Genomic DNA, 16,234 nt, shown 5'->3' with positions numbered 1-16,234 from the left:
AGTGTGGAAGAGAAGGAAACGCGATTCATTTTGAGGAAAAAATACATATATTTTTTTTTAAAAGCGAAGCCTCTCGCCCCTTTCCGCGCGAGGGGCGGGAAAAGAATCTTCGGTCTAGGGGCTCAGACTCCCTGCACGTAGAAAGGGAGCCTGTCAAGGAGGAAAGAGGGCCGGGATGGGGCTGCCGAAGGACCCAGGGCGGGTCCACCTTTAGCGCTTTCTCCGGCGGAAAGGGCCTGGAGGGGCCCCTGGGGCTCGGTGGCTCCGTCCCTTGCGGGGCGAGCCTGTGACCCTGGATCCGCCCTGCGAGGGCATGAAGGCGCCCCGAGGAACATCGGGAGCGGCCTCAGGCAGGGCCGGAGCCTTGGCCGTTCGAGCCCTGATGTCGCCCTCGGCGCTGACGGGCAGCCAAAATAGCTTCTCCCTTCCAGGCGTTCAGACGAGGCGTCTTCTCCAGCCCTGCCTGAGGCCTGCTTGCATGCAAAGCAGGGCCTCCTCCGCTGCCCGGTGGCCCCTGCCCTGCTGCGGGACACGGGCAGCCACAGTGACTGGCCGGGAAGGGCCTTTCCCAGCCCTATGTAGGTTGAGCCTGGGGGCGTCTTTATTTATTTCATAGAATCATAGAATAGCAGAGTCGGAAGGGGCCTACAAGGCCATGGAGTCCAACCCCCTGCTCAATGCAGGAATCCGCCCTAAAGCAGCCCTATAGAATTTATTGCATTTCTATACCGCCCAATAGCTGAAGCTCATTGGGCGGTTCAACAAAAAATTGAAACCATGAAGGCCATTCAAAGTATAAAACAAACAATTGAGATTGGTAAAAAGATATCAGCAAACTATTCACATGCAATCCAGCCCATGTTGAGCCTTTTAAGTATAATTCAAGAAGAAAAAACAACCTAAGAGGACATCCCAGCCACACATCCCATTAGAATCATAGAATAGCAGAGTTGGAAGGGGCCTTCAAGGCCATCGAGTCCAACCCCCTGCTTAATGCAGGAATCATAGAATCATAGAATAACAGAGTTGGAAGGGGCCTACAAGGCCATCGAGTCCAACCCCCTGCTCAATGCAGGAATCCACCCTAAAGCCTCCCTGACAGAGGGTTGTCCAGCTGCCTCTTGAAGGCCTCTAGTGTGGGAGAGCCCACAACCTCCCTAGGTATATGGTTCCATTGCCGTACTGCTCTAACAGTCAGGAAGTTTTTCCTGATGTCCAGCTGGAATCTGGCTTCCTGTAACTTGAGCCCGTTATTCCGTGTCCTGCACTCTGGGAGGATCGAGAAGAGATCCTGGCCCTCCTCTGTGTTACAACTTTTCAAGTATTTGAAGAGTGCTATCATGTCTCCCCTCAATCTTCTCTTCTCCAGGCCCAGTTCTTTCAGTCTCTCTTCATAGGGCTTTGTTTCCAGACCCCTGATCATCCTGGTTGCCCTCCTCTGAACATGCTCCAGCTTAAAAGATTGTTCTTTGCAAAGATTGGGATAAATGTCGTTCTCAAAGATGCTGTGTGGCAATTGGCTAACAGTTTCTCCTATATCATATTGCACAGATGCTGGATTATATATGTCATGGAAGTAGAAGGATATTACAGTACCCTGTTACAGTATTCCTCTCCTCATATGTACCGTTGTTTTTATACTGTTTTTATGTTTTTCATAGAATAGTAGAGTTGGAAGGGGCCTATAAGGCCATCGAGTCCAACCTCCTGCTCAATGCAGGAATCCACCCTAAAGCATCCCTGGCAGAGGGTTGTCCAGCTGCCTCTTGAAGGCCTCTAGTATGGTTTTGATGGTTTTAAATTTTGTATACTTTTTAATATTCACTGCTTTTAACTTTTGTAAACTGCCCAGGGAGCTTCGGCTATGGGGCAGTATATAAATGTAATAAATAAATAAAAATAAACAACAGTGTAAAAGTACAATTTAAAATCATATCCAGGATAAAACCGAGCAGAGATTAATACAGATTTAAAACAGAAACGTTAAAAAAAACACCACCAAGATGATAAACTGTTAAAATACTGAGAAAATAAAAAGGTTCTCTGCCACTGAGATCTTTTTTTCTGCATCCCTCTGCAGTCTCCCCAAGTACACAGGAACTCCTGCTTCTTTGTGTGTGGGTCACCCAAGTTCAGTTCGATCCAGGTTATATTAGCTTTATTATTCTAAGGATAAAGGGTTTGGTAGTGTAAATTGGCATGAGGAGCAGGAATATTGGTGGCAAACAAAGATGGGCAAAGATATACAGACCCAAGTTTGTTTTTCTCCAACTTCCAACTCTGCTGGCATTACAACTGTACTTATTAACACAAATATTTCTGACTTGTAGGCACTTTCCTGAGGAAATGGCAGCTGTTACTCCAAGAAAAAGAAAGCGCCATTCTGATGGGTGAGTTTTCCATTACAAATTACCAAAACTCACTTTTTTACTACCAAGGCTGCTGTTTGCATCCGCTGATAGGCATGAAAAAAATCACACACAGAGGGAGATCTTTCTGTTTGTACTGGAATGCTGTTACAAAAATTGTGGATTACAACCCAATTAAATCAAATAAAAAGGCATCCAGATACAGTTTCAAAAAGGAAGTTTATTTTCCACCTCAGGTACCAAAAATCTCTTTGCGCAAAGGTCCCTCTCCCTTGCCAATGTAGAGGAAAAGGCTCAGAACAGAAGTTTACATTTCATTTTATACAGAGGGAAACATTGTACACATACAATTGGTTGCTAGCTCAAATCGTCACAGCTGATCCTCCTCCCTGATTTCCTGCATGCCCAGATGGGGAGAGACCCCGTTGACCTTGCAAAACTCCATTATCACATGATTCCCTTAGCAATGAATCCTGGGACCTTCCTGTCACGTATTCCATTGTCTTTAACTAATCCCTGTCCACCACTCCCTCCCTGGTTCCCCCCCCCCCTTTGCAATGTCCCCTGGGACATTCCTGTCCCACCTTGCCTACGTGGCAGAAACTTTCCCATTTCACCTTCCCTCCATCCAATCAATATTCACTGTCCCTTCCCAAATTCCCGCCGGAGCGTGTGGAAAGGAAGGTGAAGAAGAAGCCCCCAGCCCTCAAAAATGGTGCCTGACATTCCTTTTGATGGGCGAGCTTCCCACCTCTTATTTCTCTCCCTAGTTTCCCGCCGAGCTGTGGGGAAAGGAAAAGAGGTATGTGTGTGTATGCCAGCTGCGCAAGCAAGCGCCTGGCGATTTAACCCGCAGCCAGGGCTTGTCCTTTACACCTGAATAAGCGACCTTACCCAAATAAGTAAATGGGGCTTTTTCTTCCCTACCTGGATTTATTCTGCATGGTGTTTCAGGGTGGGGAAGGAGGGTTTTGGAGAAAAAAAGAGAAGGGGAGAGATAGGCGAAGGGAAAAGTGGGAAATCCATTATTTTTCCTTAACAATACTATAGAACAGAACTGTAGTATACAAAATCATGTATATCGATTACATATAGTAGGGACAAGATCTTTCTCATACTCCTTTAATTCTTCACTTCCCAAATTAAAAATTAGGCAAAAACACAGTTGTTTTTAATAGTTTCCATGTTTACCGGGGCTATGTTGAGATGCTTCAGGATCAGCAGTGGGGTGAGTTTCTCATTTACATCCAATTTAAAAGGACAATACTCTCAGCTGTACTTTTGTATACACAAAGAAAGTCATAGCTTCAATCCATGGAATAATGAACTACGTTCCAAATATTTGTAAAGCTGAAATGGAGCTAACCTAGCGTATATTATTCTGAAATGTGTAAACAGTGAAACATTATCTTTACTTTTTATAGCTTGCAGGTTGTTCATGCGAATCCAGTGAAAAAACTGATGATGGAATTCATTGAAGAGCTGCCAGTGGTTAAGATGCCTACACATCACGGTTTTATATCTCCAGCAGAGCAAACATCAAGTTTTCGAGATGAATGCAAAGAAAACCAACATTCACCTCAAAGATCAACCAGATCACAGAAACTTGATACTTCTCCACTACAGACAGCCAATGTGCCAAGGGGTATACGAAGGGAGTCCCCTCAGAGAATGTCTCCAGAGTCTAGTACCACATACAGTTCAATTGTGCCCACGAGCTTCTTTTACAGCAAAGGGAAGCAATTCCAAAGCCTACTGGAGAGGAAACTGGCAAACGAGAGCCATCCTCTTAGACCAAGAAATGATGATGGAAACCTCCCTATTGATAACAAGACAGAGACAACACAGATAAAAGTTTTGAAAGCCAGGAAACCAAGTTCAAAAACATCCAAGCGCCCAGCTGCTTCTAGGCAGGCAAAGACTTTGCCAAGAAACACCAAAAAAGCCAAATTAGAGATTGCTTCTCCCAAGCCAGTTGAGGGAAAAGAGACTTGTGCTGTGGAAAAGAAAATGGATGCTCCTTTCAAAGTCTTAAGTATGAAATTCAAACCTGTGCTGAAACTCCAAACAGGGGCAGCATTCTTTGCTACTGGAAAGAAGTGGCAATCTGGTTCTAAGAAAGTACTTTCATCTCCACCATCCCTCCATTCTGACAGAAAGTCCATAGTAAAAGAGAAACAGGACAAATCTCTGAGCCATACTAAGTTCTTGTCCACTAAAAGCAAAGCAAATGAAGCTGGTGGGAAAGGAAGTCATGTAAATGGGTTCCTAAAAAGGGGGGGAAATGATAACACGGAGGAAGGTGAGAAACTGATACAGAATGCAAGCCAATATAAGGAGGCCATGTGTGAATTGGATAATAGGCTCCTACAAACTTCTCGTGATTGCCCAAAGGTCCTGACTCAAAAGGAAACTGATGCTGGGACCCAGGTACATAATATTTATGAAAGCTGGTCTTCTGTACAATATGGCTTGCTTCACTGGAGATCTTTAAGCAGAAGTTGGATGGATATTTGGAATGTTGTAGTTGTTTCCAGCTTTGCAGCTCTTGCATTGAGCAGAAGGTTGAGATATATAATCTCCAAGGTCCCTTCTAACTCAGATTGTTCTGTGTGTGTTTTTATCACATCAGCATGTGGCCAAGGTTTTGTCCATCAAAGGGTATTGAAAGTTACAATATACTGGCTGGGTTTGGATGGTCACATTGGGGGAAGAAACCATAGTGGTTCCTGCCCCTGCATATGACCCCTATTTGTATCTTCTCCCATGATGCAACAAGTGTTGGCATGTCGTACAAACCCAGCATTGGAAGCAGTGGAGATCTCTTTACCCAACCTAAAACCTATGATGTGGAGTAAAGGTTGTGAGATGGGTATGAAGCTATGCCCACTTTGCCCCAGGTTTGTTGCATCACGGGAAATGATGCAAATGGTAGTCACGGGAAGGAATGACAATGGTTCCTTCCACTGCTGAGATAGGCCACAACCCCAAAACACTGGAAGGTGGCATGGGAGCTGCAGGAGAAAGGGAATTTGTGAAAATTGCCCCCCTTTCCCTTCTATTTGCAGAAGCCACCAATAGATTAAAGAGACTTCTGTGGATGGAACTGCACTCTGAAGTCTTGCTCAATAGGACAAAGTGTGCATGTATGTACATATGAACATGCTAGTGCACATAGTCTGTTCACTCACAAAACCAGGGAGCGATACCTTCATGTTCCTTTTGAACCTAGATCATAGTGGTTTGTTTCCAAACAAGCCAGGATTTGTTGTTTATTTATTTATTTATTTATTTATTTATTTATCATACTTATACCCCGCTCCTCAGCCAAAAAAGGCTCTCGGAGCGGCTTACACTTAGCAAAAAAGACAGTCCCTGCCCTCAGGCTTACAATCTAATAAAGACATGACACACAAGGAAAAGGAGTCAAGGAGGGAGGGAGGGAGGAGAGAGAAAGAGAGAGAGAGAGAGAGTCCAGCAGAAACAGGCCCCGATGTTACTTCTGCCTGCTCCTGTCCCCTCGGTCCTTCTTCTTCCCCACAGGGCCAAGATGGCAGTTTGCCCTGTGGGGGGGGGGGAGAGTCCAGCAGGAGCAGGCCCCGATGTTACTTCTGCGTGCTCCTGTCCCCTCAGTCCTTCTTCTTCCCCACAGGGCCAAGATGGCAGTTTGCCCTGTGGGGGGGGGGGGAAGAGTCCAGCAGGAGCAGGCCCCGATGTTACTTCTGCCTGCTCCTGTCCCCTCGGTCCTTCTTCTTCCCCACAGGGCCAAGATGGCAGTTTGCCCTGTGGGGGGGGGGGGAAGAGTCCAGCAGGAGCAGGCCCCGATGTTACTTCTGCCTGCTCCTGTCCCCTCGGTCCTTCTTCTTCCCCACAGGGCCAAGATGGCAGTTTGCCCTGTGGGGGGGGGGGGAGAGTCCAGCAGGAGCAGGCCCCGATGTTACTTCTGCCTGCTCCTGTCCCCTCGGTCCTTCTTCTTCCCCACAGGGCCAAGATGGCAGTTTGTTGGCTTAGTATCCTGGCTTGTTTGGGATTAACAAACCAGGATCCTGGATTCAGACGTAATACAAAGTTACTGCTTCCTGGTTCATTTATCTGCTAATGCAAGCTGGCGGAACAAAGTGGGAGTGAGTGGGCAACATGCACTAGCACATAGCTTGTTCATGGTAAGCCAAGATTAATCAGGAATCTTGGCATACTATTGTGTACGATCACAGCCTGGCAAAGCAGGACTGGGTGTGACAACTAGTAAAATTCTTTATTTCCTTCATATCCCACTTTTTCTTCCATGGAACTCAAGGCAAGGTACATAAGGTTCCTTAGTGATCCTATCTGGCCCTCATCCAGATCTCTTTCTCCTCGGCCAGTTGCTGAATCACGTATATTCAGACCATGCCATGAACCGCCCAGAGAGCTCCGGCTATTGGGCGGTATAGAAATGTAATAAATAAATAAATGCCATGGAACCTACTTTGGAAGCGATCCATTGAAAATTTGCTTTGTTCAGAATTATTTTTGTCTCATTCACAGGGCTTTGAAGAAAACTCTCGGGGTTCACCTAGAAATATGGACAAGCATAAGAATAACTCCTCCAGTAAGTATTCTAGTGAAACTATCAAGGATGCATTTGTATGCTGCAATAACAACCTTGGTAGGCAATATCTTCATCCTTTTGTGAATAGAGGGCATTCTCCATGCATTGGGGACCTGGATCACATTGCTAAATAAAAACAGATGGACCAGGGGATAGAAATCTCAAAGGTGTTCTTTTCTTCCCAGTGTCATCTTTGACAGACAGCATCCATCCTTTATTCAGTACGCCTTCCAGCAACAAAAAAAGGTATGCCAATCTTGTTCAGATATTCACAAGTAATGATATAGTGCAGATGAAGAGAGGCTTTTCGAGTTAGGTGCTTTTCTTTATGAATCTGCTTTCCCTCTGATTTAAAGCCTCAATATCCTATGGAGTTGTGATAATGCTTCTATTGCAGGAGTAAGGTTTTGCTTTCCACCTGATTCTGAAATAAAAAGCAACGTAAACCTCTCCGCCTTACTATCCCCGGCGGTGGTGTAACAATTCAGACTGCAATGAGTTGCTGGTATCCTTAGATGGGGAACTAGTTTGGGATTCGGTGGGGGGAGATCACCTTCCTAGCCCTCTGTGGGCAGAATGACATCAGGGGATGCTTGTGTTGTCCTTTTGGACTTGGGAGGATAGAGGCAAGAAAAATGCTGCATATTTGCTTGAGCCACCCCAGCACAAATTGCTCAGGATCATAAGAACATAAGAAGAGTTGTTCTGAATCCAGTCCAGCATTTTGTTCATAAAGTGACCAACCAGCCAGTAACTTATACAGAGGCATACAAATAATAACAATGCACATTGTCAACTAGAGTGTGCTAGATACTTGTTTTCTCAATAGGTTTTGCATGTACGTATATTATTGTGACGTGTTTTTATTAAGTTAAGGAAGAGGGTTTTTTTCATTAAAGGCAGTATACAAGTATTTTTAATGATGATGATAATGGAAGAATAAAATACTAGCAAACATTAGGCTAAATTACCCTATGCCTGATTAAGTGACCACTCAAATCAATCAAAACAAGTCTTCCAGCACTTCTGGAAGATTTGGATTTAACGTCTCCAAGGGAAAAGAATTCCAGAATTATAGGGCAGCTGCCAAGAACACCCCTCTATATGAGCCACTATGTTTAGAGTGTCAGTTAACGATTGGGGACACCCAGTTTCAAATCCTTATCCTCCCATAAGATCCACTGGGTGGACTTCGGGCCAGTCACTGTCTCTCAGCCTAACCTACCTGTTGTGAGAATAAAATAAAACAGAACAGTGAATGCCACCCTGGGATTGGAAGAAGGATGGTATGAAAATATAAAATAAATCTAGACTTTCACAGCAATAGCATACTTGAGGTGAGGAGATGCTCTCAATATATTTCACTAGTGCCCGTGTGGTGTAGTGGCTAAAGTGTTGGACTGGGAGTCGGGAGATCTGGGTTCTAGTCTCTGCTTGGCCATGGAAGCTTACTGGGTGACTTTTGGCCGGTTACAGACTCTCCTACTTAGCCTAACCTACCTCTTAGGGTGGTTGTGAGGATGAAATGGAGAGGAGGATTATTATGTACACCGCCTTGGGTTCCTTAAGGAGGAAAAAAGGCAGAATATAAATGTAGTAATAATAATAATAATAATAATATAATAGCATGATGATGTGATCTCTTCATCGCAAGACCTCAGAGCTGTATAGTTCAAAATTAGCATTTTGAATTGTGCTCAGCTTGCTACAAGATATTTGGTGCTCACCCCTCTAAGAAGGTGAATCAGTCCCTATCAAGAATGATGGTGGCTTTTTGTCGGGAGGAAAGGCGCGAGCGACTATTCTGTCATATGACCTAGCCATCAGCGATCTGGCTTTTTATGTAAATAACTGAGAAATGTCCCTGTAGTTTCTCTGGAATATAAATATAATGGAGATATAAATACCTTTAATGAATTTCAGGGCACGGGCTCTCCCAGATGAGCAGCTTTCACTTGTGGAGCTCAGTCCAGTAGTACAGAAGGCTCCTGCCATACCGAAAGCCAGCAAGAAGACAAAAGAACTGAGCAAAAGCTTAAACGATCAGATGGTCATTGTGAGTATATTTCTGTATATGCGTTAAGGCTGGCAAGCCGCCCTGCTGTGTATGAAACCCTGACCCAGAATCAGGTTGTCTACAAATGATTTAGCATGGGGTTCCTCATGAGTATGTGGTGCAGTATGGGCAACAGGTGCCCCCGTTCCAGCTGTTATGCTGTAAGGGCCATTTGTAATGTCATGCAATTTAAAGGAACTTTCCAGAGTGGAGAAACCCATATGTAGCTGCCTAGCAGACCATGTCTTGTTTATTTTATGTATACTTCTAAGTATTCTAAGTCTTACCCGGGGTGAAGAAATACTACATGGAAATACCGTCTTTGCCTTGACAGGATGCTGGTCAGAAACATTTTGGTGCCACTGTCTGCAAATCATGTGGCATGGTCTACTCAGCTGCCAACCCAGAGGATGAAGGGCATCATGTCCAGTATCATCAGAGGTTCCTTGATGGAATAAAATATGTGGTAAGACTTTGGTATACTTTGTGAGTTAATTTCTTGAAGTTCGTTCTACACAATGAATTCCCAGGAACGTGAATGTAATAGGAATTGAGAATTTGCTAGGAAACCAAGTGTAATGGAACATTCTTAGTGATCACTTGTTCCAGCAATCTTTTCTATTGTGGCTTCCAGGTCTGCACTTTATGCTGTTAGCAATCTACATTTGTTTTTTTCTTTTCTTCTCTGCATAGAGCTGGAAGAACGAACATGTGGTTGCAGAATTCTGGGATGGGAAAATCCTCTTGATCCTGCAGGATGATCCCAAATATGCCATCAAGAAGGTGAAATGCAGAGTTTGCTTCTAGCCTTGCTCATCCTGGTGTGAGGTGGTGCTATTCTTGTTTTTCTCAAAGCTGCTGCCTAACATTTTCAGGAATGATCAAAGATTCTTACATTTTCAATTAATAACTTTTTTCGATGCATAAAATTCCGTTAGTAATCGTGTAAATATGTTATGCCTCCAAGTTAGGTGCTCCCATTTTTAAGTTTTTCTTTTCTATGGCAAACCATCCACTCTGCTGACTATCTTAGTTTTTATCTTTACTTTTTCTAGCTCTTAATCTTTTGGTTTGACTGTTAAATTAAATTGAATGTTTGGTTTGAATTTGTGAAGTATTTATATTTAGAACAAACAAGGTTGTGTTAGATTTTTAGGACAATTTTGTAGCCACACATTTTGTAGCATTACCAGATAATTTATCTCTTGCACCAGATCATGAAGGCCACTTAGAATTTAATCAAGAGTTCTCTCCTGTTGTTTCCACAGTTAACTGCTCTGTGGCACAGTAACATGATTTATCTAGAAATGTTGTTTGTTATGAACTGAGTTGCTGAGTTTTGTGTGCGTGTTTTTCTTGCATAGGCTGAAGATGTACGGGAACTTGTAGATAATGAACTTGGATTTAAACAAGTGGCATTAACCTATCCAAGCCAGATCCAAACGTACCTTTTTGTATCTGAGAAGAAGATAGTTGGCTGTTTAATTGCTGAGCCAGTCAGGCAGGTGAGTAATTTGCTACGTGGGTGGAGATCTCATTCAGTTCATACCCTTGAACCACGAGCTCACTCTTGGAGGTGCTTGTGGCTCTGCAAAAGAAGATGGGCAATGCATTTGGCTAGATCTTTAATCATCATCCAGGTGTATCATTGCTTGAATGAGGCAAATGGATTTACCGCTAAGGATCAGGTCTGCTGGTACTTCCATTGCTGAAAGCAGGATTTTGGCATTGGGAGGCCAATTCATGGGTTTGGAATGTGTCTACTACAAATTCTTAAAGATGTAGGGAAATGTCCTGTTACTGAGAACTTTCCAAATCTAGAAGTCACTAGTAACTCAAGTGTTCCTCTTCAAGTATGCTGATAAAACTCAGCTCTATTTCTCTGTAACATCTGAATCGGGAGAAGCTGTGCACATTCTGAACCAGTGTTTGGACACAGTTATGGTTTGGATGAGGGCCAATAAACTGAAGCTGAATCCCGATAAGACAGAGGCCTTGTGAGCTGGTGGTTCCCAGGTCTGGAAATTGGGGTGTTTACCTGTTCTGGATGGGGTTGCACTCCCTCTGAAGGAGCAGGTCCATAGTTTGGGGTGGGGGGTTGCTTCTGAATCCATCTTTGTCACTGGAGACCCAGGTGACCTCGGTGGCCAGGAGTGCCCAATATCAACTTTGGTTGGTATGTCAACTATGCCCATTCCCGGATAGGGATAGCCTTGCCACAGTTATTCATGCACTGGTAACCTCACGACTAGACTACTGTATTGTGCACTATGGGTATGTGTGGTTCAGAAGCTGCACCTAGTGCAGAACGCAGCAGCTAGGGTGCTCATGGGGACACCTACCTCTGCTCTTATAAAGCCTGTGTTAAAAAAACTGCACTGCCTGCCTGTTAGCTACCAAGCCACATACAAGGTTATGCTGTTATCCTACAAATCCCTAAACAACTTGGGACCAGCATACCTAGCAGACCACCTTCCCTTGTTTGCATCCGGATGACAACTATGATCCTCAGAGGAGACCCTACTGGCCATTCCCATATGAACAGAATGCCACCATGAAGAACCTTGGCGGCAGAGCCTTCTCTGTGGCAGCACCCACCCTCTGGAAAAACCTCCCTTGTGTGGTTCGCGGGGCGGAATATGTAACATTTTTTAAACGCCTCCTGAAAACATACCTTTTCACACAGGCTTTCCCTGCTTTTTAACTTAGCTGGTTTTTATATTGCCTTTTTAACCTTTAATGTTTAAAATGTATCTATACTTGTTATATTTTATGTTTTTTAATTGTGCACTGCCCAAAGAGCTTAGGTTATAAATAAAATAAGTAAGTTTGGCAAATGAGAAGCTGAGCTTTGGCTGTGGGACTCCATTGGGCCTGGCAGCTCCGTTTTTTCTGCCTGTATTTCTAGGCCTTGCTTAATGGGACTCAGTGGCTTTATCCCTTCCTTGGTTGGTGTATTCTGTTGGGCTAGGTATGAGGGAATTGTGGGGAGGCAGTTGCAAGAAAAAAATGAATGCACACATCTCTTCTCTCAGTCAGTCCTTGCTGGCCTACATGCCAGAATGAGTATAGAGTCAGCTGGCACCTCACTCTGGTTGAAAAAAAACTTCCAAATGAGACTGTTAGGTGAGTGGGATCATTCCTCTTATTTATCTGTTATAGTCTCACCCACACAAGAGGATGATCCCATTGACACTTCCTCTTATCCAGGTGGCTGGCTTTTTATAGGGTTTGAATTCTGGAAGCAAAGCTGTATCAAATCTGCAGCAAAAGCAGCAAAGAGGCAATTAGCATCTTAATGCTAACAAATGTATAGTGGATGAGATTTATTACATTTACATGGCCACACATCAATAAATAGAGCAAAACCCAAAATGGATACCATATAATTTTTTTTAATATAGAATAATTAAAAACATAGCATAAAGTTTTCTATCAGAGACAGAATAAAACCATTAGCAGCTCAGCTTAAAAAAATACTAAAATGATCAGAGCCCAAGGTTTGTTTAAAAGGCCTGGGTGAGCAAGTTTTTGAGGCAAGTGCCTATTTAATCAAATATCTGAGATTTGGTAGACACCCCCCAAACACCATCTATTCCAGCCATGTTGAATACTGAATTTTAGTCAGCCTTTGGCATAGGTTTATAGCGGTTTACCCACCCATCCCTCTTGATATGAGCTTGTCTCATTTTCCCCAGGCTTTTCGAGTGCTATCAGAGCCGACAACAACATTGGCGTCTCCTACTAAGAACAACCTGGAGCATCAGCGGGCTTGGCGCTGCTCAACAAAGCCGGAGAAGGTGTTCTGCGGGATCAGCCGAATCTGGGTGTTCAGCCTGATGCGGAGAAGGTGCATTGCCACTCGTCTGGTGGATGTGATCAGGTAAAAAAATGTGCTGGCCCAGTTCTGCAATTCAAGAAATTACTGAAACCCAGAATACAGTGTAAGACTCTTGTTCTCAGATACGGCTTTCTTGGGGTAAAGGCCATTTTCAGCTTGGTTTAATAGAGAGGTATTCTAGGATATAAGATGGGTCTTAAACTTAAGAATTTGTTCTTACGTACAGACTATGTGCAGCAGGGTATTGAGAGCGCCATGGACTTGAGTGACCCCTACAAACTTACCCGGTGCATAGAAATTAGAGATTCCAAGCAGACAGGCTTTGGACCTTTCGTTTTAGACACCTTAAGTATTCAATGAGGTGGTTTGTCTCTGAGTTGAAGAGCCATTTAAGCACAGGGTGAGTCTTGTCCTCATTAGTAGCAAGGATCTATTTCTCTTAAAACCTTGACATGTTTGTCACCCACCCACCCCCAAATCTGATTTCCAAGAGCATAAGGGCAAGAGAAAGGCATTCTTCACAGGTTCTTTTCTGTAGTTTTGACAAATTTTAAGTGGGGCATTGCAAACTAATACACTGAAATAAGCACAAAGAGAGGGTTGGATACTTGTGCTACATTGACAACTTCTGTTTTCTGTTCCAGGCGTACGTTCTTATTTGGCTCTTACCTAGGCACCAATGAAATCGCCTTTTCAGATCCAACACCAGATGGCAAGCTATTTGCAGCCAAGTATTGTAAAACGCCCAACTTCCTTGTTTATAATTTCGTTAGTTAAGGCCGTTTCTGTGCAACTGCAAGGTGGATTTGAGTGGAGTCAGAACTTCCTTCCTCCAACAGCAAACACACACGCACACACACAAAGATGCAATTACATTTTTCTTGTATTTTCTTCATTTTAATATTGTCATGCAAATTAGGAATGGCACCAAACCAAGTTTGTGTTGCTTGAAAAGGTTTAATTCTGGAAGTTAAAACTTCTGAAGTTGATTTTAAGTTCTTAGTTTGTAAGTATGAAAGAGACAATGCCTATTTAGTTTTCCTACCTACGGCTAATACCTGGTTTAGCTATTCTTATCTGCTGCCTACAGTGTTGCCCCATCTTTGTATCCCTGGCAGATCTCCTGTTTGTTTGCAAGTAAGTTTAGCCAGCTTTATCCGAGGGGAGAAGTAATCTTCTAAACTAGAGAAAGTAATCCTGCGCTGAGAGCCCGTGTAAAGGCTGCTTTGCAGAGGAGAAAGAGGGCTGAGTGGGGAATGTTCTAATGCTGCTATGGACCAGTTAACTTTTTTTGCACCTGTTAGTGAATGCACAGCATTGAGGCCGATTCTGTAAGCCTGAAGTGCCGGATGCAAGTCCAGGAGCTGGACTGGCTGCCTGCAAACCACGGCAAGTCTTGCACTAAACATTGTTAGACCGAGTCTGTTCAAATAAATATTTGCGTGTTTTAGTCTCTGCTGTGTTTATTCATGTTTACAAGTTTATAGTTTGAGCAGTTGTAGGGATGGCCAAGTTGGCCCAGCCAACAAAAACAATTTTATCTGATTGCACCAGCCCTGCCCAACATAATCAATATTGCCCAGTTCCTGCTTGTTGATTTCTTTCTTTATCCTCTTTGGGTTCTCTGTATACCCAAATACATCTGTTCCAGCACCTGAAGCCCTTAAAATGCATTGTTTCTCTGTCTTTGTTTATATGACTTATGTCCCCATTCCAGGGTTGTGGGAAACTGCAAGCTTCTATTCTAGCCCACTGAAGGGGATCACTCCTTCAACAGCTTTTCTTACTCCCATCATTCTGGCATGCACAGGTTACTGTATGTAGACTACAACTCTAGGTGGTACTAGCTGTAAGCTTCAGTTAAGTGCCTTTCTCAAGATGGGGGACATACTACAAACGAGAAAGATCTTGGAATTGTTGTAGATCGCAAGCGGAATATGAGCCAACAGTGCGATAGGGCTGCAAGAAAGGCCAATGCTATTTTGGGCTGCATTAATAGAAGTATAGCTTCCAAATCACGTGCGGTCCTGGTTCCTCTCTATTCGGCCCTGGTTAGGCCTCATCTAGAGTATTGCGTCCAGTTCTGGGCTCCACAATTCAAGAAGGATGCAGACAAGCTGGAGCGTGTTCAGAGGAGGGCAACCAGGATGATCAGAGGTCTAGAAACAAAGCCCTATGAAGAGAGACTGAAAGAACTGGGCATGTTTAGCCTGGAGAAGAGAAGGTTGAGGGGAGAAATGATAGCACTCTTCAAATACTTAAAAGGTTGTGACACAGAGGAGGGCCAGGATCTCTTCTCGATCCTCCCAGAGTGCAGGACACGGAATAACGGGCTCAAGTTAAAGGAAGCCAGATTCCGGCTGGACATCAGGAAAAACTTCCTGACTGTTAGAGCAGTGCGACGGTGGAATCAGTTACCTAGGGAGGTGGTGGGCTCTCCCACACTAGAGGCCTTCAAGAGGCAGCTGGACAACCACCTTTCAGGGATGCTTTAGGGTGGATTCCTGCATTGAGCAGGGGGTTGGACTCGATGGCCTTGTGGGCCCCTTCCAACTCTGCTATTGTATGATTCTATGATTCTCCACTGGGTGAGAATAACGGCTGCCATGAAGGCTCTCCCTGGATTTATAGCATGATTGGAGGGAGGATGTTGAACTCAATCTGGGAAGGTGAGAGATGGGCAAAGACCTCTCAGCCAGCATCTCAAGGAAAGCACAAGTCAAGATGTGACAGGTGAAACATTCCTGCTCCATCTGATGTTTCATGAGTTTATATCTCTTTACCTGAACAGGTGTGTCTGTGACTCATCTGACCAAGAGAGAAAATAGCAGTCCCCCCATTCAGCAACCGATTTATACATCCCAGCTGAGTATACTGAGCTTCAAGAATTATAACAATGTGAGTTGTGGTCCCTGAACCACCGCTCAGATAACGAAGTGATACCACAAAATATATATTGCTTGAAATGTATTAGAGAATAACACAACTTGGCAACAAGCAAGACACGTCACTAAATAAAATTAGGATGATTAAAAGCATAATAGAAATGGTGGCTAGCATATTCTTATTAAACTTAACATATAAGTTCTTATTCCTTTTAACCAACAAAATAGTAATCATTTTATCTACCTATCTGGCAGGCATGGTTAGCCGAGCTCCTCCCAGGATGTAATTATTCTGCACTTAAAGTTTGCACATGGGAATTAAATACCACTCATGTAATGCAATGAATTCTTAATACATGTTACATTCGTACTTTGTGACAAAGACATTGCGATCACCAAGGGTGTGGAAAGGGTTAAGTGCATTTATTACTATTTAAGGAAGAGACTTGCTTCAAAACTGATTTGTCCTCTGCAGCTACACCTCATAAGAAA

At 43.8% G+C, this 16,234-nt stretch overlaps 2 protein-coding genes across 2 annotated transcripts in view; one reads left to right on the top strand and one right to left on the bottom strand.

The window, feature by feature from the left end:
- CLU (clusterin) overlaps positions 1 to 16,234 on the bottom strand; it is a 445,162-nt gene that overhangs the window by 133,784 nt on the left and 295,144 nt on the right. The window lies entirely within an intron of this gene.
- Positions 176 to 14,307, top strand: ESCO2 (establishment of sister chromatid cohesion N-acetyltransferase 2). Its single transcript, XM_063125361.1, has 11 exons — positions 176 to 198; positions 2,331 to 2,390; positions 3,794 to 4,799; positions 6,897 to 6,960; positions 7,146 to 7,206; positions 8,884 to 9,016; positions 9,351 to 9,482; positions 9,710 to 9,799; positions 10,381 to 10,521; positions 12,715 to 12,899; positions 13,502 to 14,307. Exons 1-11 carry the CDS (start codon positions 176 to 178, stop codon positions 13,632 to 13,634), a joined length of 2,028 nt encoding a protein of 675 aa, XP_062981431.1. The 3' UTR covers positions 13,635 to 14,307.

Source organism: Elgaria multicarinata, chromosome 4 (assembly GCF_023053635.1).
Source record: "Elgaria multicarinata webbii isolate HBS135686 ecotype San Diego chromosome 4, rElgMul1.1.pri, whole genome shotgun sequence".
NCBI classification, from domain to species: Eukaryota; Metazoa; Chordata; class Lepidosauria; order Squamata; family Anguidae; genus Elgaria; species Elgaria multicarinata.
The sequence above is the reverse complement of the archived record's forward strand: the minus strand, read 5'-3'. Positions and strand labels throughout refer to the sequence as shown.

Bases quoted from the DNA above. Each gene is read 5' to 3' on its own strand.
- ESCO2 (XM_063125361.1), top strand. From the start codon at position 176: ATGGGGCTGCCGAAGGACCCAGG. The intron at 2,391-3,793 runs GTGAGTTTTCCA...TACTTTTTATAG, and splicing joins AGAAAGCGCCATTCTGATGG to CTTGCAGGTTGTTCATGCGA. The intron at 12,900-13,501 runs GTAAAAAAATGT...TTTCTGTTCCAG, and splicing joins CGTCTGGTGGATGTGATCAG to GCGTACGTTCTTATTTGGCT.